The sequence below is a fragment of the Lycorma delicatula genome, chromosome 3, assembly GCF_047948215.1.
Source record: "Lycorma delicatula isolate Av1 chromosome 3, ASM4794821v1, whole genome shotgun sequence".
NCBI lineage: Eukaryota > Metazoa > Arthropoda > Insecta > Hemiptera > Fulgoridae > Lycorma > Lycorma delicatula.
The window spans coordinates 96,147,262-96,171,245 of record NC_134457.1 but is presented as its reverse complement, the minus strand read 5'-3'; the positions used below and the strand labels follow the sequence as shown (position 1 = coordinate 96,171,245).

General features: G+C 28.6%; 1 protein-coding gene across 1 annotated transcript in view; it reads right to left on the bottom strand.

Moving 5' to 3' along the window:
• The window catches only part of Rich (Guanine nucleotide exchange factor subunit Rich), a 108,755-nt gene that overhangs the window by 33,221 nt on the left and 51,550 nt on the right, over window positions 1-23,984 (bottom strand). The window contains exons 11-16 of the mRNA XM_075360200.1: window positions 16,769-16,956; window positions 12,087-12,315; window positions 10,401-10,510; window positions 8,644-8,775; window positions 6,743-6,982; window positions 2,093-2,207 (exon numbers count right to left, since the gene is read on the bottom strand). Coding sequence (XP_075216315.1) covers window positions 2,093-2,207; window positions 6,743-6,982; window positions 8,644-8,775; window positions 10,401-10,510; window positions 12,087-12,315; window positions 16,769-16,956 — 1,014 coding nt within the window. The remainder of the gene's footprint in view (window positions 1-2,092; window positions 2,208-6,742; window positions 6,983-8,643; window positions 8,776-10,400; window positions 10,511-12,086; window positions 12,316-16,768; window positions 16,957-23,984) is intronic.

Sequence of the window (23,984 nt, the reverse complement as noted above, 5' to 3'; positions counted from 1 at the left end):
CCAAACAAATATGAATAAGAGTAATTATCAGATAAAAGCACTGATACAGACCAATATTAAATTTTACTTTATTTTTTATTGATTTGTCAGTGATTTTTTTTCTAGTTTTAACTTTCTTAACGTTATTTTTTATTGTACATTTGATGGTAATATATATTTTTGCAGTTTGTTCTTTATTATAATAAATCAACTGTCCATTTAGATGAAAAATAAATAAAAAATCCATTACTTAAAAAGATTCCCCTTCTTTTGGGTTGTGCAATATTTTTACAACTGATAAGAAACATAGGCTTGCAGGGACTATCTTAAATGATGAAAATAAATTTCAAAATAAGGAAAACTTACTATAAGAATTTATACCTATATACAAGTCCACAATTTAATTTAATTTAATTCCAAGTTGCTTTATTACCAATAACGAATCAGTCAGAATATAACATGATCATAAGTCAATGAATGACTTCTATACATAATATATGGTCGTAAGTAATTACAGTCATCAGCATCTAATGATGAAAAGTATAAAGTTATACTCACTTTACCCAGTGAACATCATGAGGACAGAAACATAAAACCCAATCATGAGAAGGTCCTTGAAGATGGACACAAGTTTTATTTAACAATAAATAGTCAAATTATTATTCATTAAAAATAATAGAATAAAAATAGCCTATTTAAAAATAATAGAATCAATCTAAAATCTACACTGATACATTAAAATCATGATTCATAAATGGTTTAAAATTTTTTCTGTTAATTAGGATCAATCTATGAAATTCATACAAATCTGTCTGCTGGCTTTTGAGATAAATACTGGAAGATAAAACAATCAAGAAATTACTGATATTAAGAGGGATTCTATATTTATTCACAGCAGATAGATCACAACTGAGATTTATGAATGTTAAAAACCCTCTTTCAAGAATTAAAATTAATCTGTGAAAGATTCATAAAAAGCTATGGTTCCAGAGGTATGCAATGGCAGCACTAAAAATGTGCAAAATGAACAGAATTTATTTCAATTGCATACATCAGAATTAGTATTTATAATGCTAGAAACTTTCTAAAAGACATTTAAAATACATCGGTGAAAGAGCTGTAAATTAGTTAAATGGTTCATGAAATAAATGTGAATGTGGCATGCGCACGTGTGCGCCACACACACACACACACACACACACACACACACACACACACACACACACACACACACACACACACACACACACACACACACACAGAGAGAGAGAGAGAGAGAGAGAGAGAGAGAGAGAGAGAGAGAGAGAGAGAGAGAGAGAGAGAGAGAGAGAGAGAGAGAGAGAGAGAAAGTGAAAGGAGGGATTGGTTGAAAATTAAGATTAGAACATAATTAGAACAAAATGTACTTTAAAAGTGTTTTAATAAAAAAAAAAATTAAATAACATTAATTTTTTGGGTGAAAATTTTTTTAAACTTTTCTGTATAAAAATTGAGTTAATTAGTGTACATTATGAAAAACTAACTATCTGTTACAAATTTGCTAATTATATCTACAAAATTTAAAAAAAATTTGTTCATTTGAACCAAAAATAAATACTTAAAATATTATCAAGAAATAATTTTTCCATAACCATAGAGGATCTTGAAAGACTAAATAACTTTCATATATTAATGTTAATTTTATTAAAAACTTTAGTAATGTTACCATTCAAATAACTAATTTAATGCAAGGCACAATGATTATAAAATATAATTAAATTTACTTTGGAAAAATGAGATATGTACTTACGATATGAGAAATACATACTTCAGTACTTGAATATATTATTGCATCAACTTAACAATGCTAAAGATTACTCACATCATTTAATTGTTTACATGTTTATTTGATACATGAAAACATCCAGTAACAAATACCTTGTTACAAATCAGAAATTGAATATGCATAAACCTCTGTACAATGAAAAACAATAACTCTGCTAACAGTTTACTCTGTATAAAGGGTTGAACTAATAAAGTGAAGCTTATTGGGTAGTTCATATGATCAGTAACATTAATCGTAAAATTTGAAAAATATAAAAATAAATAAATAATAAAAATATTTAATTCTTACCAATAGCTTTGAGAAATCGTACAAGATCCTTTGATAACTCCCATTTACAATTCTCAAGTGTTGAATCTAGTAACATTGTAGCATACTGCCTACTTACAGCTGATGACTCGAGATTCTGTAAGTAAAACATTTCAGATATAAGTAATGATTTCAGTTTTTAGAAATTAAAAATTTTTAAATAGATTTACTGAAACAAGTTTTAGTCCCTATGCCTATCAACTTAGTAATTGTGGAAACTCCTGGCTTCTAACAATTTCACGTATATTGCTAACTTTATATTAATATTAATTAATAGAAGAACAAACTGGCACATAATTATGAGTTCATCCTTACAATGTGCTTTTTTGTTTGTTAGGTACCACAATCGATCATAATGATTTAGATGACCTGACATGTGACAAACGTCGCTAACATAAAAAGTATAGTCTTTCTCAAAAATAATCAGCATCGTATAATAGGAATAGGTTTAGGAATGAGTGATGTATTATAGGAGTGATGTAGTTTCTCATTAATAAAATAATTAAAAAATTAGTAGAGCAGTAGTACCCAAAGTTAACTTAGCAAATAAATGTTACAACAGAAAAATCACTTTAAAACAACTAATTCTTTTCTTTTGAATTTATTAAATACATTAATTTTAATTAACCAGTCAGGAAGAAGATGGGATATTAATTTCAATTCACACAGGAATTTTTTATTTTATAAATCATCTATTGAGTTTAGACAGTGCAAATAATGTGTTATTTCTGAGCTAAAGAAGCAGGTTGATAAACCCTCAGGTCTTTTAAAGAATTTTATACTCAGCTGATGGAAGATAAATGCAGGAACTGTTTATTTCAAGAAGATGAGCAATATGTCACATACCTTGTCATTTCATCCATCTGCATTCATTAATCTTCCAAGAAAAAATAAAATACCGGCAAAGATTTGTGGTCTGAATGTTCCTAAAAATTTGTCTACATGTTATTTTTAACTGCAAAGCTTCTTGAAAAAGAAATTTTATAACTATTCTGGATAGACAGTATGATGCTAACTAGTAAAAACATTGTGTTGCTTTTCTCTATTTTGAAAGAATTTAATACCATTATGTCAAGAATCATGCGTACCCAGGTTTGGAAAATTATTTTCCTTATTACTGTCATCAGTGCTTGAGTCTCCACAATCTGTAGAATTGCAATTACCTTTGTAATTGGTTAATCAAGAATAATTGTCCTCACTTCCACAGAGCATTCAAAATACAACAATCTTTAACAATTTTTTAATCAAACCATCTGGTATTTTTGACTGAAAAGAATCCATTCACAAATCTGTATCAAAGATGGTTTCTTAATTTTACCAAATTATGTAGTCTCGTGTGACGTTTGCCACTCAGTTTGTTGTATAAATTGTTGGTTTATGAAGATATATAGATATTGAAGAATAGATTTCATTCTACAAAGAATAACCTAATCACATTTTCTACATATCAGTTTTCACTTTATATCAATAGAATGTCCCATAAAATTGTCCACTGCAATATAAAGTGCCTGGTTGATGCTCTCAGATGCATTTAGTTCAGTACAGTACTAATTCATTATTCATCCACCCTTTTTCTTGTGCTTATACAATATCGGGTAAAAATTTTTCACCTTTTGGTAGATGTTTTCTTTTAAAAATTATATATGAGGTTAACTTTTTCCAGTCTAAAAGTATTGTCAGCATCACCGAGCAATGTTTTTTTTTGTAATCAACAGTTTGTGTCTGAACACTACGTATCTATGAACACTATATATCTACACTTCCAACTGTTGTTGTTAATGGCATTTCAAAAGTACTGTTGTCTGGTCTATCTCTATGAGATCTAGGGATTGTTCCTTTTTGATAAATTTAAGGCAGATCTTTGAAATTTGTCAGTTTACCTTTGTATGGTTTTGGGAGCCACTGTCCTTCTTTGAATAGAAAAACATGTCGGCAAAGTAATCAACAAATCTAGTTAAGGCTAGCTTTAAATTTGCCCCAAAATATTTAATTCATCGGTGATTTCTAGGGCTTTCATCAGACACATTTCTGTAGAAATCACATAACCAAACTGACTTGCATTCCACACATGCGCTGTGAGTTTTTCTTCTTTTCTGGATATTTCACGTTTTTCTGCCAAAATGCTGTCTTGGTTTATTGGCCACAAGCCAACTTGTTTTCTTTCTTTCACCACTACTGAATGCATGACTCTGCTATATCAAATTTTCTGCATGTAGCATAATTTCCATGTTTCTTTAGATATCATTACTTGCCATTAGGTAAGCAAAAATAAGTATTAAAACTGATCATAAAATGATAACAAAGTGATTGATAAAAATATTTTTGTATGAAATAAGAATAGACTATGTGTGAGAAAAATGCAAAGAATAGTTTCGGATAAGCCTGGCACCACTTTGCAGAGAAGAGTTTTAATTTTCTACTAATATTGGTAATTACTCATTGCCAAGTTTTTGTTTCTCTAAATCCTTTTATCTCTTTGGATGTATGTTAATAGTCAAAACAAAGCAGTCTGCATTACAATTCTGTATGGATTGATTAATATACTTAAGTTAAATAATTACATAATTATCAATGTAAAGCCTTAAAATCCATGAACGATGTGCAGGCTATTTTTGCAACTGTCATTCCAGATAAAATGGTGTATATGGTAATTTAAGTCTTAAGATATGCAGACTCTTTTATAAATAAAGGCTGAAATTGTTCAAATTTTAAACGATTTAGATTGATCCAAAGTTATTTTGAAACTTGTTTAAGGATCAGAAAGATCTGAAAGAGTTTATTCATGTAATTATCTTAAAATGTTCGTGAAATATGCAGCATGTATATATATAAGAAAAAAATCATAATCTGTACTTGTTGATTTTTTAAATTCTATAAACTTTGTTCACATCATGTGTGCAAATCACTGTCTGTAAACATGTACAACAGGGTGTTGCACTTAAAAGAGGTCCCATCACTTAGTTTAATATAAAAATAATAAACATTTTATTGACACACTGACATAATTTACAAGATGTTGAAAATGATGACCATCCACTTTTATGTAGTTGTCAATACACTGAACATTTTTCTGGCTACTCATGTTAGCTGTACCCTGTCTCTTTCCTGGATGACATTGGTAATGTTTGTCTTTAATCCTGCAGGGTATGTGGATTGCTCCTATAAACAATTCCTTTTAAGTAACCCCACAAAAAGAAGTCTGGACTAGTCAGATTAGAGGATGATTTTGGTGGCCACAATCTTTAAGAAATGATTTTTCCTCAGAAAAAATCCTATAGCATCTCCACAGAAGAGTGAGCTGTATGGTAAGTGACACTGTCCTGTTGCAACCACCAGTCATGCACATCCTCTTGCAGTAAGGCTATGAACTGTAGATGGCAGCATCCAGTTTTTTTGAAAAAACAAGGATCTTATTTGTCATCTTGAAACTACACATCATCATACACCTATTTTTTGTGGGAGTAGGAGAGATTAAAGGAAAATGTGCGGGTTTTCAGTATCCCGTCCAGTAGTTCTGACTATTAATTAACATATCCATCAAGGTGAAACCATGCTTCATCTGTGAAAAACACTTGATCTTAAAATGGCAATGTTTCCTCTAATGAAGTTCTTGAACCATTAACAGTAGTAAACCCTTTAAGCAAAATTAGCATGTTAGCTCATGGAAAACCTACATTTGATACAGATAACATTTCAGCATTTTCCTCACTGCGCTATGGGCTGAATCTAATGAAATGTTGTTTTCTCAGCTCAGTATTCACAAAGATTTATAAGGAGCTCTTGTAACTGCCCCTTTAATGTCCTGTATGACCTATGTTGTTAAAACTGACCTATGTTGGGCATGTTTCTGGTCTAACACCAAACTTGTTTCATAAACTTTTTATTTAACTTCTGAATAACAGTTTTCACTGATGCTTCCTTTTCAAATTTCTCCGTGAACTTTGAAAGATGTTGTGAACACACAATATGAGATTTTGTCTTTAAATAAGTTCTCATCATGAATACACATCCTTCAACAGTTAACTGCATTTTAACAAAGAACACACAATTATGCACCCTCGTTCAAAAACCAATGCTTGACACAGACTGGCAATACTCAAATGTGCAGGAAATAAACAGTCCTTCCCACTCCAGCTCCAGTCATACCAACATCTTCCACATTACTTTACCCATTTCACACCAATATATCCATTTTAACAAAAATGTCATTTAGTATTAACTACTGAGTGATACAGCGTCTTTTAAGTTGAACACCCATGTTTATTATTCCACACGTTTACTATGATCTGACGTTCCAGTGTAAGCAGCTACTAGGTTTCCAGCTTATTATTAATGGTACACTTCACCTTATGGTATACTTTCAACAACCAACCAACTGATCTAAAATATTTTGTTTTTAATTTAACTAATAATATTCATTCACAGCTTCAGTAACAAAATGAATGACCATTTTTTTTTCATTTTATGTCGGCTTTTAACATTATACAAAAATAAATAAATAAATAAGAAACAACAATTAATGAATATTTCTAAGAAGCAAACATACAAATATAACAATAAAATGAATTTGAACAAAGTTTTTTTACAGAATTATAATTTCTAACGAGCATTACATAATTAATGTTATAGAACCTGTAATATAATAAGGTATGAAGCAGCTGTCTCTAACTGCTTTTTTTCCAAGCATTCTTGAAAGAGATCTTTTGGTTTACCAGCAGCTGAAAACAAATATGGCCATAATGCTATTTCAGTCTTACGTGCACATTGTACAACTGTCTGAAGATATACTGGAAACTCATGGATAAATTCAACAACACTCGGAAGCTGTGGATCTGGAATTGGTTCTTTACTTGTAGCTTCTTCTTCAAGAACCTAATTTAACAAAAAAAGAAAAGATATTTTAAGCTGCATCTTTAGTCTGCAGGATGAAATTAGGTTAGGGTAGCAACCATTATGAAGAAAAAAAAATCAGATCATAAAGTTAATGAATGAATCAATTTATTAAAAATAATGCTGAAAGTTAGGTAATGTATTTATACATTACTCAACAGATTTGTCTAAAACTAAGACAGAACTTCTCTTAATTTAAAGTTTAGAAAAATAAGAAAATAAAAGTAAGAATCTGTTTAATATTAAGAATATCACTAAAAGAAATTTTTTTAAATTTTACAATAAAATTTTACGCTGTTATATTTTCCAACCAAATTATTGTAGATAATTAAATATGAGACAAAGCTAATTTTCAAAAACATAATAGTTCTCAAGAATAGGACGTATACTAGACTGTTGTAATCCCACTGCTTTTATTACAGAGCTGAATACACTGTTGGCCAAGCCTACTGAAATTCAGGTGATATTGATTCTTGACACTTTTATTTTTTTCATCAGAAAACTTCTAGGCTATTAAAATCATTCTCTCTGATGCTTCATATAATGCACATTTAACAGGTTTTTTTTTTACGGTCATAATAAATCATTGGATTCCTTTCTGTTGAAAAAAATGCAGTATATATTTATGTGATATTGTTTTTATCCAATATACGAAAATAAATCCAAACTCCAGTATGTATTTTTCATCAACCACTCTATATACACTTTTTTTTTAACAGAATATAAAACAAACTAGGGAGGATTTTACAGAATACATAAGAAATTAATATAAAAGCTTCTGAAAATAACAATAAATATTGAGTAAGGGCATCGCATGAATAAAATGTGTCTATTCTCATGAGAAAATATCATAATATAGTGATATCAGATACATATAAACAAGTTCAGTTTCCTAAATAGCTGGTTTTTAAGTTGCCAAGCACTTCCTAATATTAGCAACTGATGGTTCAATTATATTTTGGTTAGAATACTCAATATTTAAAAAAATATTTCATACAAATCTGTTCTTAACATTCCAATATTTAAAATACCAAAAAATAACAACTTTATAAAGCAACATAAAAAGTAACTTACAATAAAATGAAGCAATTTACCACTGTCTAAATTGTTTGCAATTTCAGTGAAAGACAACAAATTACTTAAATTCTCTAGTAAACATATTTAGATGATGTTTATAAAACCAAATGATTATATCTGCTTGATTTTTTTATTCAATTAAGTACAGTCTCAAGTGAATATAATAGCAAGTACTTATTCTTCCTAGTATTTAATCAGGTTATCTAGAACTACAAATAAGGTTGTACTTCCTTATCACGTTAAGTATTGCTAATTACCTTCTGTATTTATTTTTATTAATTATGTACGAAGTCTTTTATATGAATTGATGATGCTAATTGCAAAGGAAAGGCAGTTAATTTCCTTTGAAACCAAGAAGTTTTGTTAAAAATTTGGTTCTGTCTAAAAGATCATGAATTGAGTCTTAATATTTGAAAATATTTTTACTGATATTTTGCTTTTATTATCTGAAGGAAAATGAGTGATAAGGTTATTTATAATATGACGTGGTCTAGTAGTTAACTGATAATATTTTGTTTGAAAAAAGTCATCATCTGAAGGATTAACAATGAAATACTAGTACATACCTCATGCAGTAATAATTCCAATGAATGTGAAAAATATGGCAGCCCTGTACAACATCTTGCTATTTCCCACGCATGATAACCAAGATTTCTTCTAATTAACTGACGCAGTATCTGATGAAGGTACACTTGACTCTGAAATAAGATAAAATTTAATAAAAAATAAAAATAATAGTTCTATAATAACTACAACGATTTGAACAAAAAATAATTACGGATATAAAATTTATAGATCCAGGGAAAGGTTTCAATATCATGCAGAATATTAAATAATTTCAAAGATCCTGATTAGTCACACAAACACACGCCATTCTACACATTAAAAATAAATATTTTAATGTAGTAAATATTTTTACTACATTAAAAATATGATACCATGTATAATGAGGTTGTAATACATGTATCTGTTTTTTTTTGTCTTCAGTCATTTGACTGGTTTGATGCAGCTCTCCAAGATTTCCTTATAAAGTGCTAGGTGTTTCGTTTCAGTATACTCCCTACATCCTACATCCCTAATAATTTATTTTACAAATTCCAAATGTTACCTGCCTGCGCAATATTTTCCTTCTGCCAGTCCTTCCAATATTAAAGCGTCTAGGATATAGAGCCTTAATATGGAGCCTATAAGTCTGTCTCTTTTTTAACCATATTTTTACAAATGCTTCTTTCTTCATCAATTTGCCACAACACCTCTTCATTTGTCACTTTATCCACCCATCTGATTTTTAACATTCTCCTGTAGCACCATATTTCAAAAGCTTCTAATCTTTTCTTCTCAGGTACTCTGATCGTCTGAGTTTCACTTCAATATAAAGCTACACTCCACACATATACTTTTAAAAATCTTTTCCTGATGTTTTAAATTAATTTTTTATATAAACAAATTATATTTGTGACTGAAGGCTTATTTCGCCTGTGCTATTCAGTATTTCATATCGCTTCTGCTTATACATGTGTAACAGATTTTAAAGCTGCATAATTAATTAACAATTACATAAATAGATTTAAGATGAAAGAAAATCAGGCAAGAAACATTTTTTTATAAAAATTGATTATTTTTACAAAAAAAAAAATGCATTGAAAACATTTAGTAAAAAATGGCTACATCTTTAAGTAGCAAACATAAAATAATCTTGATAGTTATATATCCTTCAAGGGTTTAATTTTGAAATGCAGGAACTTGCAAACACATTATCTCAAGTATTTGCATAGTTGCAGATTTGTTTTTAAATAATCCCGTATCACACTGAACAACACCATTGACTTCTTGCAAATTTTTGTTTGCAAGGATCTAACCAATAGGATGAAACTCCATCAGATTAGGGAACATTGGGCAGTTCCCCAAGAACCTGTAATTTTATCATTACAATAAGAATGAGAGAAACTGAAGTAAAAAAAGTGTCGGAAAAGCATTAGGTAACCAATATTATTAACTGGCAAAATGTATAGTTAATAAAAATTAACCCAAAGTAACTTCTGTTTAAGAAAGAAAAAACTAAACAAGCTAATATAATACTAAAACATTTCCTACGAGAGTAGGTTTCATACTCAGAAATAAGATGAGGTGAAATAAGTGTGTTTTCAATAGAAAAAAATAACAGACACACAAATACATACACAAAACCACTCATTATTATTAGTTAGGAAAAAATACTTGGTGCTCTTAAGTATTTATCATTGTGAAAAAAGTAATATTATGACAGTATATTAATAATGAAACAAAAATAAGATAAACTTATATAAAAAAAAACAGAACTTACTGTTCTTTCTAATATGCAAAACGGAAGGGAGAATGGCGACGTACTATCAGAAGTATAGAGGACTGTATCATTTTCAGAACCCAATAAAATTGCATCTTCAAATAAAATGGCTGAAAGAAAAAAAATGTTTATATTAATAATTTTTAAATTAAAATATTTTCATACATAAAAATATTATAAAGAAATAAAAAATATTCTAGTACAATTCAAACAAGATCTCAAGTTATACATAAAGTTCAGTTAATATATAAATCTGAAAAAAAATAAGCAGAAAGTATTTTGAAAATACCTTTTGTTACTGAAAATCAAGAGGATCAGTTTCACACAAAAGTCACAACAGATTCATTTTTGATTTTTACGTAGACCTCAGGTAAGAAATGAAATATTTGGATAATCCTCCAGAGTTCATATTCTACTCAATTTTATAGGAAATAGAAAAACGATAAAAAAAAGGAACAAAGTTGAAGGAGTAGATAATATAATCACAGTAAAACTGTGGGCCTCTTACAAAAATGAAGATTATATCATTGTAACAAAAAAAAACCTTTAGTGAGAATCAAACAGCTCAACCAGGTTTAATTCAAGGCCATTCTGGACAATTATCATTTTTATACAGTCCTTTGGAAGACCAGAAATTCCAGGAAAAAAGCAGCACACAACCATTTTGCATTGAATAATAGGTATATGTTTTGCAAAAATTTCAGCTTTCATCCAGAAACTAAAGTTAATCAATCACCCAAGAACTACTCAGAATTTGACTTATAAATGGAACATCTTCATCCAACCTGAATGTCTGACTATGAAATTTTCCAACTGATTACAAGTCTTTCACCTGAATGATCACTAAAGAAAGAATTTATGGTGAAAGGAAATAATGAATAGCACGGATTCGCTGCTATGAAATCAATTTTTAAATAAATAAGAGGAAAACAAACATGAAGTAAGAAAAATTAATGATAAAATAACACTAACATGGAAATAAAATATATTGATAATTTTTTTGGATAATACAATTTTTAAAAATGTTTGATGTACGCCAAGAGTTAGAAATAGCTAAAAGAAATATGGAGAGCTAAAATAAAGATATGAAACTCCTGCCATCAAACATAGATTTAGAAAGAAATTTTTAATACAATATTCTTAACTGAAATGAGAATGGATAATAGTAAAATCAAAAGGACAGAGGAAAAAAATTTGAAATCAAACAATTCTAAGATAAATTATATGAAAATTATTCTCACAAGTAAAGTGACCAAGCTAGTTAATTTAATAAAGAAATTAAAAAGAAAAGGCAAAATGGTAAAGAAACAGAAAAAAATAATAAGTAATAAAGAAAGGTCTGTATCAAAATATTCAAGTGACAGATCAAGAAACTTGATCTGAAAGAAATATCTATTCTTGCATTATGCACTAATTTTGCCCTATTTTTCCATTATGCAATATCTTTGTGGTCATATAAAACAGAAAAAGTGCAGTTTCAACTGAAAAACAACAAAATTCAGACCATTGAGTCGGCATTCTATTCTTTATTAAAAATGTTATACATACCCAAGATTGAATGTTTAATATCTTTTTCAAAATCTCTTTTGACAACCAATGGTTAAGAAAAAACTACCCCCACAATAAAAATAAAATATTAATAATAATAATAAAAATACATGTACATAAAAAAAATGCTTACAATACCTAGTGGATATATCTTAAGATGAAATGGCAGCATAACTCTTTTAGACATAAAGGTATGACCCTTATGACCATCTTTAGGAAACAGCGGTAACCACACTCTCATACCATGAGAACCACAGAATAACCACAAAGCTTCAGTTAAATGTGGCTTAGAACGGCAAAATTTACTAGGCACCCAAACATTCTCTACACAAGATGCTAATACCGTTGGTGGAGCCAACACCTGTGACTATTAAAAATAATAAAAATTAATAGCTACAATTAACAAGCAATAAAATTGTTTAATTAAAAAAATAGACTGAAGAAATAATTGTCCAATAACAATAATTTGTTTTCATTTAAATACCTGAATATATTCATCAATAGCTATTCTAAGGGCACTCAACTTACATCTTATTTGTCAACTAGCACTGTAGGTAATTTTGCCATTCATTTTAAATTTGGGAAATTCATTAAAAACACAGTATAAATTATCAAAATGCAAAACAAAAAATCCTCAGGAACAACTTTTTACCAATATATTTAAAAATTCTTTTCTTACTTTACATTTTTGTTCATTTTGATCTTCCTTTACGAAAGTTTCAATTTTGGGAAATGAAGTCAAATGTATCAGTATCAAACATGAGAGTGGAAAACCTTTGTAAAGAGAAGCAGAGACAGCTAACAGGCACCAGAAATACATAGGACTGTATAGAAAAAACATTGTTCAATGAAGAGCTACAGGAGGAAAAAGAAAGTGATATTATTTCAGATGTAGCTAATCCCCCCCCCCTCCCCAACACCACAACTAACCTGGAGTAAGAGGAAACTAATGATGGTAAAACATTATAAGAAAATAAAATATACTGCATAATTTTCTTTTAGGCATACATAATAATAAACATATAAATAAAAAAAAGTGTTGTATTAAGTTATTTTTAATGTATGCTATACTATGATCTGAATTTGACAGAGCTCTAAAAGTTAAAAAGAAAAGAAATTGATAATATAAGATTGAATTACAATGGTGAATGGAACAAGTAACTCTGAAAATCCTTAACATAAACAAAATTAAAAAAATACATTTTAAAAAGAACGTAAATTATCATACTGAAGAAGGTAGGAGCAGATAAATGTGAGAACTGTCATGCCACTTCAAATATCATTTCAAATATCAAAAGTACTTGTTATGATAAGTTTAAAGATGAATTGAACTAATGACAAAAAGTACATTAATATTAGGTAAAGACTAATTCGGTTTCAGGAACAGCATGGGTCATTCTACCTTGGACTACTTTTACAAGGCAGAATTAAAAGAAAATTAAAGTACATGGTATTTATAAACCTTGCTGCATTTTATAATGTAGAATAAAAAAAGATGTTTAGAATTTTAAGAAAATGTGATTTAAAATATGGGGAAAAAAGAGTTATTTACAATGTATTACAAAGTATCCAAGAAGAAGGTAAGTTATAAGAGAAGAAAGGTGAGCTCTGATTTAGAAAATTGTGAAACAAAATTGTAGTACCTCACCAAAGCTGTTCATCTTGTAAATAGAAGAATCAATACAGTAAGGAAAAATAATTAGAGTAAATAGTTACCAGTAAGTAAGCAGAATAATTATCTAACAAGAAAAAGTTGTGATGTTTTGCTGACAACATTGTTCTCTTGGTATAAGCCAAAGATTAATTATAAAAAATACTAATCGACGTGATTTATTAACAGGAAAAAATTTTAGTTTGAAAACAAATAAGACTAAAACAAATGTAACGATATATGAGAGAAAAGAATCTAATGAAAAATTTAATTAAATTTAACTAATATTCAAGTAGGGTATATTAAGATTACAATACAAGTGGGAGAATTTTGTTATTTACATAGTAAAGTTATAAAAAAAGGATGGATATAACACAGATATAAAAAAAAATACAGATTGGTAAAAGAAAAAACAGCCTTTGTGCAAAACAGAGACTGTAATATTAATTACAGTGTTAAAGAATTAAAGAGAAATTAAGACCATAATGCTTTATGGTAATGAAACAAAGACAATAGGAAAAACAAAAAGGAAAAGAACAGAGATTTTTGAAATGTTATTAGAGAAGGATCCAAAAATTAGATAAATTGATAATTTGTATATTCTTAACATCTCAATTTTAGATAGAGATCTTAAAATGAATAGAACAGGTGACAAATTTTGATAAAATCTAAGACAAACTAGATTGTAGGCCATATATTAAGCCATCCTTGTTTAGTTAATTTTGTGATATGTAGAAGGTGAAATAGATGATTAGAAAAAGGTACACTGAGTATGTAGTAGGATAAAGTAAATATGATATGGTTTAACAATTAGCACAGAACAGAAGAACTGGAGATTACCATAACATGTAACACATAATGATAGATTTGGAGATTGGAAAGCTATTTCATTTTTAGATTAAAAAAAAACCAAAAATATGTAATTAATATTTAGAAAGATAACCAACATAATTAACTTTCTGAAAATACAAATTTGGTAAAACTGATGTTCAATAAAAGTAATTTATTTGCTGAATTTAATTCACATTTAGACAGATTCACAAAAGAAAGAAATATGTAATATGGTTATTCAAAAAAAGTAGAATATATATAAAAGTTTTTTGATAAATTAAACACTAATCATCATGAATGAATTAGAAAACAATAATTTATGTAACATTTTAAAAAAACATAAAATATTATATAAGATACATAGATGATGTATCAATCATATATTAATATATTATAGTATCAATCAATATATTATATATATTTTGTTTGAATGTATTAAAGAAAACTTTAAATTAATTCAAAAGCCCCTATTTTAAAAGCACTACCCAAAATTCATGAAACGATATGCCCATGAGACCAATAAACTGTATTAATTCACCTACATATCTACTAAGTAAACTCTTATCGAACACTTTAAAAGAATACATCAAAATCAACAATAAATATAATTTAAAAAATGGATATGAATTGGTAGATATAATTAATAATAACTTAACCAAATTAAAAATAGACAACATAATACACAAATTAATAAAATTATCTATTAAATATAATTATTTTGAATTTAATAATAAATACTATTTACAAAAGAAAGCCATCTTTCAGCCATCTTGGCTAACATTTTTATGAACGGATTAGAAATGTAACATTTAAAAAAAAAAATATTATTATATAAGAGATACGCAGATGATGTATTAATCATATGTAATCAACAATTCAATAATGAAGAAAACAAAATAAATCAAAGAGAATAAATTTGACAATGAATCATCAAAGAAATGAATTCGTTAGATAACAACACTAAATTTACCTTAACTGAAGAAAACAACTATAGTATAAATTTTTTGGACCTAAAAATTAATAAAAATTATAATAAATTCAATATCGACATATATAGGAAACCCACTAAACAAAATACAAAAATCCATCATAACTCAGTTCATCCTTGGAATCAGGAAATAGCTACATTTAATATATTAATTTATAGAGCAATAAAATATAATAATATAAACTCAAACAATGAATTAAATAACATTAAATACATTGCTACAACCAATGGATGTAATGAAAATTTAGTAGATAAATTATATACTAAAATAAAGCACAAAATATACATAAAAGATAAAATAAAGTTAAATAATAATGGAAATGAATATGTTAGAATCAAATATAATACAAATTATAGGTTTAATAAAAATTTTAAATCATTCGGATTAAAAACTGCTTACCTAACAACAACATAATAAAATATATAAATAATAGAGATCCTTCAAAAACAATAATAAATTTAATCTAGATAAACAGGGTGCACATAGTTTGAAGTGCGCTGACTGCAATTTAAATTTCATCGGTACGACTAATCGTCCCTTTTCAGTCAAGATTAAAGAACATATAAATTGTATAACAAAGGATACATAGAAAAATCTAATTTTGCCAAAAAAATTTTCAAAATCATAATTAGCACCCAGACAATTTTATTAATATACTTGATTATTCTAATACATATAAAACTAATAATATAGAAAAAATATTTCATATACACTTAAATAACAAAAAATCTGATTAACGACCAAATAAAATCTGATGACTTTTTATTCAAACAAATTTTAAATAATAATTGTTGATTCCTATGTTGGCCAAACTGTTTCCCTCCCAATAAACATAACAACTGAGACCACCATAATGAAAAGACGAATTACGTATAACTTAATTTTAATAATTTTGAGGATCAATTGTTATATTTATACAAGTATTATTTTATTTACATAACTTAATTAATATGTGAAGTAAATATTATTACATATATAATTAACTACTGTACTTTCCTGAAGATGAAAATAATTTTCTGAAGGCGCTAGAATGTGAATTACTAGTGATAATTCTTCGTAAGCGGTTTTATAAATTATAATCATAATTCTATAAAATATTTAATTCAAAAAGAATTTAGCTCAAAAGTTTTTTTTTTTTGTCTAATTTTGTAAAATTATACTTATTGATATATGTTTTGGTGATCATTTACTCCTCACAAAACAAATAATCTGCAGATGATAGGAATCATACAGAAGAATGAAATGTTGCAAGTTAATTTTTTATACATAGTTCAATATCCATATTTTAAAGAAAATCTTACTAATTATATTATTCTATTATTAGATTTATTACTTAAAATTTACATTACCTGATTATTACCATGCTGCTGTACTGATAATAATCTTCCACTGACATTTATTAGAAAACTGTCTTTACTGCCACATGCATCACGTCTTGATGGCTCAGTCTGCAATGTTACAGAAACCACACAAGCTGGATGAACACACAATGCAGATATATTAATTATCTGCACTTTAACAAGCCCAACACGTCTATCTGAAGAAATAAACAGTAAACTATATAGACAAAATCCAAACTACCTACCAATAACATCTAAATAAAAAGCATTAAAAATAAGTTATTAAACATTAATTACACAATTAATACATTTGATAAATTTATAATAATTAATTATTTACTTTAATAAAGATTATGGATTTTCGACAATGACCAATAATTATAATAATTAATTATTATTTCTTTTTAATAACTGCTTTTTTACCTAGGTGATAAAAGATTATCACCAAAAACAACGAAGGATTTAGAGAATTAGCACAGATGCCATAGTCAAATCACAAGAATACACCATAGATATCAGAAAAAATATATATAAACAAGTGTCCCTGATAAGCTGAGGCAGTCAGCTGAATGGACAACATTAGAAGCCACTCAGGTTTAGAAGTAGGAATTCTAATGAAATCATACATAAGCCAAATGATTGAGAAATTCTCTTTTTTATTATTTCTTTTTCATACTGTAAGTTGTGCAAAGTTTACAGTACAGTCGGCCTTCAATAATCCATGTTCTTTAGTCCAACACTTTCAGAAATCTGACATTTTTTGTCTAATTGCTAAGGCAATTCATGTAATGCAATTATTTTTTCTGTTTTACTTCCAATTTTTATGCACACCATCACAACTGATAAAACTCAGAGATACTACGGCTAAGCGATGAATATGATATTTTGGGTGAGTACTTGTGATCATTGCCAACATCATTAGCTGTGTCTGCAGTTGAGCACAACAAAACAGAATGATATTTATGCCTTGTTCAAATGTGAGTAGTACCCATACACTTGAATTGCTTGTTATAAGCAAATACAAAAATCCTAGGGCTTTTAAAAATGTAAGAATTCCTGTAAAATACAAAAATCAAAGCCGAGCATGGATGACAAGGAAAGTATTTTTTGAATAGTTTAAGAGCCCTTATAACAGTAAAAAAATTTCTTAAACAAAGACAATTACCTGAAAAAGCACTGTTACTTTTAGACAACTGTATGGGACACCCAGATGAGGAAGACTTCCAAAATGCCTTATTTCTTTTACCAAATGTTACAGCTATCATTCAGCCAATTGATCAAAATACGATCCAGATGGTTGAAACAAATTACAAAAAAAGTCCATTGAATAGTGTAATGAGAAAATACACCTATTTTAAAAATTTGGAACGAAAAAAAAATCTTAAAGATGTCATGTTTGATTAGGACTGAGACATGATGATGTAAATGATAATTTACAATTTTCTTTCATTTAATGTAATATTTATATTTTTTTTTTATTTATAATTGATAATTTTCATTTTCAATTGAAGATGAAAATGATCAATTGGTGACCAACCAGGAGATAATTGAAGATGTCCTGGATCAGGATGGAGACAATGATGACAGCAAAAACATGATACCTTCACCATCGATTAGTACCGTAGTAACGAAAGTGCTTTGAGTACATTTAACATGCGTATCAAGTAGGCTGAAGAAATGAAGTGGCTGCTATTGATATTTTAACATTAAAATATTTGCCAGAAAATAATTTTAAACTGTCCATTAAGGCAAAAAAAAACAAAAGACTACTGACCAGTATTTTTCTGTTAGGTACATAGTTAGTGGTATAATTATTTTCTTAATCTAATTACATCAGTTATTCAAATTAATAAATACATATGAAAGTATACAATGTTTTCTGTTGGTTAATCCATTGAAATTAGGGTAATCCCCGTAATTCAACAAATTCAGTAATCCAACACCATGGCTTCCCCATATGTGTCAAATTATCGAGAGCCTACTGTACAATTGAACCTTACTGACTGCAGTTAATCTGATCCTCAATCAAAATATGATTCAAAAAACCCTGACCTAATGCAAATTGTATTACGTTCAAACACCAGAAAAATAATTGTCAACAAAAAATTATTTAATTTATTAATATTAATTTTCAAAACAAGTTAAAACAAAATTTGCATTACTTGTTAAATAAATAAATAAAAAAAAAAAAAAAAAAAATATATATATATATATATATATATATATATACATGAGACATTTCTAAAATAAAGATCGCTGGGAAATTTATCTCCTTACGGTTGGCGAACATGTGTTGTTCATGGCCATGCTAGTAATGTACACACTGCATTGTTGTCTGAAAGTTGTCGCGTTATAATATCTTTGATTACATGAGATTTATTATAAAGATTAATAGACATGATTTCATGACATTATAAGATAAATAGGAAAACTGATGTTGCCACTACTGTGAAATACTTGGTCATATGTTCTTTAAGCCATCAAAACGTTACGCCGGCTGAAATACATAGGCAGTTGTTGGTTGCTGTGTATGGTGATAATGTAATGAATGAAAGAAACGTCTGAAAATAGTGTGAAAAGTTTAGAAATAACAGAATTAATTTGCATGATGAAGAACGTTCGGGAAGGCCCTCAATAATCATCAAGGACTTGTTGAAACGCGTCAATGATGAAATCAGAAAAGATCGTCACTCAACAACTTCCAACCTGGCCCTTCTTTTTTTTAATGTTTCAACAGCCGTTATTGGTCACATTATTCATGACCATTTAAGCTTCAGAAAGGTTTGTGCACACTGGGTGATGCACATCTTAACAGAACATCACAAAAAAATCCGAATAGGATCTGCTTTGGAATTTTTGATGCACTACACAGAAAAAGGTGATAAATTCCTTAATTCAATTGTTACTGGCGATGAAATATGGATTTCATATTATGTGCCAGAGAGAAAATAGCAGTCAAGTGAATGGCGTCATCCTCAATCACCAACCAGATCAACAAAGGTCAAGCCGTAGCCATTTGGATACAAACCGATGGCCAGTCATTTGGGATCGGTTTGGCATACTGTTGATTGATTTCATGCCACGTGGAACAACTGTAAACGCAGAAACTTATTGCGAAAGTCTGTGTAAGTTACAGCGTACCATTCAAAATTTACACTCATACATATCATCCTCATTCATCCTCTGAAGAATTATCTAAACGGTAGTTACCGGCGGCTAAACAGGAAAAAGAAAAGAAAGGACTTACCAGAAAAAATAATTACTTAGCCATCATTTCAAAACCTCTGTAAATTTTGCAAATAATATACATGTTTTAAACAAATATTGTGTTTTTCCACTAACAACTTTCTGTTATTAGCAGTCTTTTTCCACCTAAAATTTTTCTTAACATTTCACAAGTAAATTTGAAATCCAAATACTTATGTTCTGATTATAAAACCGCTAACAAGTTATTTAATGTTGGTAATTTTTTATAGCATCGATACTAACTTTTTTCATAATTCTTTTTCAAGATTTTCCTGGTGCAGTGAAACTTGCATTTTCACAAAGTTTATTTTTTTCAGTTATAATCTTTCTTACAATGTGAATTGATGTACCACATAAATCAGCAACAAATGCTTGTGTTTCTAAATGTAACATATCAGGACTCTCTTCTGAAATTTGTTTGTAGATGTTCATTATAATATATTTAGTCTGGCTTCTTATAGCCACTCCCTGTCCCAATATACAATTAGATTTTGGTTGAGGCACTACACACCATAATTCTATACACAGTAATTCTAACTGAAAATACACCAACAGTGGAAGTAGTAGTGAAAACACTATATTTTACACTGTGAAAGGAGTGTTGATAAATATTATTTTAACAAAAGGCAATACTATTTTATTACTACCAAGTGAAGCATTAGACAGGATTGCACTAGACAGGAATGCTACTGATGGTTGCCTTCCCCCTCCACACACACGCACACACATACCGCGCGCGCGCGTTGTTCTACTGCACATTGTTATGTTAACTTTGACACCATCTATATTCTTTAGTCTGAGAAAGTTATTAGAAGGGGTTAGAAAGTAATTCTGTACTTATATGAGCTCTAGCACATAAACTTGCACAATACCTGACAAAATTATCAGACAGAATAGACACCTTGATAAGAACTTTCACACATAAAATCCATCAGTTAATATCAATATACAATACGAAATTACAAAGAATTTCTCAAAGACAAAGAATTTAATTATTTCAAAAGAATGCTGTAGAAGAATATTTAAAGATATGGGATTATAAAACAAAATAAGAAGTTTTCTGGGGAAAGTTTTATAGCAGAAGAAAGTATAACTGAAAGTGAATAACAAAAAACATAATCAAGATATTGTATTGGTGAATCATGGCTCACCAAGGTGTGAACCCATCTCCATTCCACATCTTCTATAGTGAATACTACACAGTAGTGTCTTGATTGTTATAAAGAACAAGGTTATAAAAAAATTATGTTTTTAATAAAAAAAAAAAAAAAAATGTTTATTAATAAAATTAGTTAATGTGTTCAATTAAAAATGCTAACTTTCAGAAATTTATTCAAAATGTATTGGTTATGTTAGCTAATTCAGTAAGCCTTATTTATTTACATTAAACCTGTTTTCAATTGGTTTAGCAAATTAGTTTTATGGGACATGTACTAATGTAATTTCAACAAATCTCTACAGGAGATTTAGAGTAAAAACTACACAGATAAACAAATATTAGAATACATTTATACTTTCCAATAAATACACCACATTCTCAGGACAGCTCTACTTTTATTACGCAGGAAACTGTATAAATCTACTTCTATGATGTGCAGATATATTCTATCAAATGAGAGCAGGGTGTTATACACTTCATAACAAACCGTAACCAATTCTATTTCTTCAGATAATTACTAAACTTGTACAAACAGATTAACATTTTCTTTACTTTAATGTTTTTTATTGACAACTCAAACCAGTATTCATTTTCAATTATTATTTTTTCTATATAAATGCAATATTATGACATTCACCACTTATGTTTTATGGATTTTTTCTAAATTTATCATTTCATTTATACATGTGTCACAAAAAAGTTGCTATTATCAGATAAACAGAAGTTGATCAAGAGGTACTTATGAATCCAAGAAAAATATATTTATTATAAGAAAAAGAGATTTCCAATTAGTTTTAAATTTATACCCATATTTAATGATATCTTAAAATACTTAAAACTGTAGTAAAATTTTAAAAGTTACATTTTTTACGCAATCACAGATTATTTTTGAAAATAATAAAATCAGAGTCTTTTTTAACTATACGGCTTTTTGTGTCTTTTAATCTAACATTAATAAGTGGAATGATAAAAATATTTTAATAATTAATACCAGAAAAATTCTAATGCCCAAAAAGCAGTTTATAGCCAATATTTTTCAAGACAAAATGCAAAAATTGTTTTAAAAATTTGTATTAAAAAAATTATTATATTTGATATACAGTTATATAAAAAAAAATCTGATCAAAGTGTGATCTTTCATAATCATGTACGCCAGAAATCTGGTTACATTGCCATTTCACTAATGACACAAACAAAATAAACAAAGATAAACACAGCTTTTGCAATTATACTGCTTCACAGCTGCTGTGTGAAGGATCCATTTACAAAATGCCCACTAGAGAGCAGAACTATTGGGTGAGACACTTAAAACCAAACCAAACCGGCTCTAACGGCAGTTATTTGAATGCCACCTTTAATGCTATTTTACTCTAGCACCACTACCAGCTGCATATGTCATCTATTGTCAGTTGTAAACTGTTCATTCTCTAGTGCAGTATAATGTTCTTTGCAAATTTGTTTTTCTAAAATGCCTTATTCAATCAAAGAGTGTTGTTATAGTGAAGCTTATGTGCTTTTTTGATCTTTTCAAGAAAAATGTAAAATAAATATTTGCAGAAAAATTTCCAAATGACAGTATCCCAGCAAAGAGTAGCATATATGATTCGGTTAAAAAGGTACAATGAAGTTAGTTTCAAATTCAAAACAAATAAGCAACCTTCTGTTAGAATTCCAGAGGCCATAGCCAATATACAAAGCATTTCTTCTGTTAGTCTGAAAAATCAAATCTACATTAACATTATCAAAGTGGTGTAAAATACATATTTCATTGTGAGATTCTGCACGATTTAAATTTGAAACTGTATCGCATAACTGTGCAACAATTCAAGAGAACACACAAACCAAACATCTTAATTATTGAAACTGATTTCTTAATAACGTTGATGAAAACACACATCTGACACTGTATTTTATGTCAGATTAGGCACGGTTACAATCATATGGGCATTTTTATTCGCACACCAGGTATCAGATGACTGAAAATCTTCATGAGATGTTTGAATGTTCACTTCACAATGAGAAAATATTTGTATGGTGTACTTTTTATAGTAATTGTATAACAGGACCAAACATTTTTGACTGGATTGTCAATACAGAAATATACCAATAAATTTTTAAAGAATTCCATGCTCAGTTAACAGATTGTGAAAAACAGTATGAAGATGGAGCCTTCCTCCAACAAGATGTAGCAACGTGATATAGATCAAATGATTCACTAGCATGCATTCATGCAGCTTTTACAGAAGAATGAACTGTCACCAGCAGACAGTGGTGGCCTTCCAAGTTCCCCAGATTTGCCCACATGGGATTTTTTCCTTTGGGTTATTTGAAGGATAGAGTTTATGAATAAAATTTCCACATTATCGATAAACTGAAGGCAAGAATTCAACAAGAAGAAGGCATTAACAAAATTTTGTATCAGGTGACTCAATATGATCAGTCACATATAAAAATATATTGTTGAGCAGGACGCTTACTTCAAACATCTTTTGTGAAAGTATGGTTAATGTGTAAACTTTTGCTAATGTAAATAAAGAATTTAATTTTTTCATTCCATTAATAAAATGTTACTTGTCACAACTGTGTTTAGTCTTTGAATTGGTTTTATGTTGCTCACCTGTACAAAAGGCTGTACAAAAACCATGCTCAACAGAGATCATATAAGTAACCACAACGTACTCAAGGGTTGGTGCCTACTAGATGACTGGAGAATGAAATTACCCAAATCAGGCCTGTCCCATTAAGATTCCAGAAACTGTTAAATAAATGAGTTCTATGATTCATAGAATATAGGGGTTAAAAAACACAATTAGAAAGGAA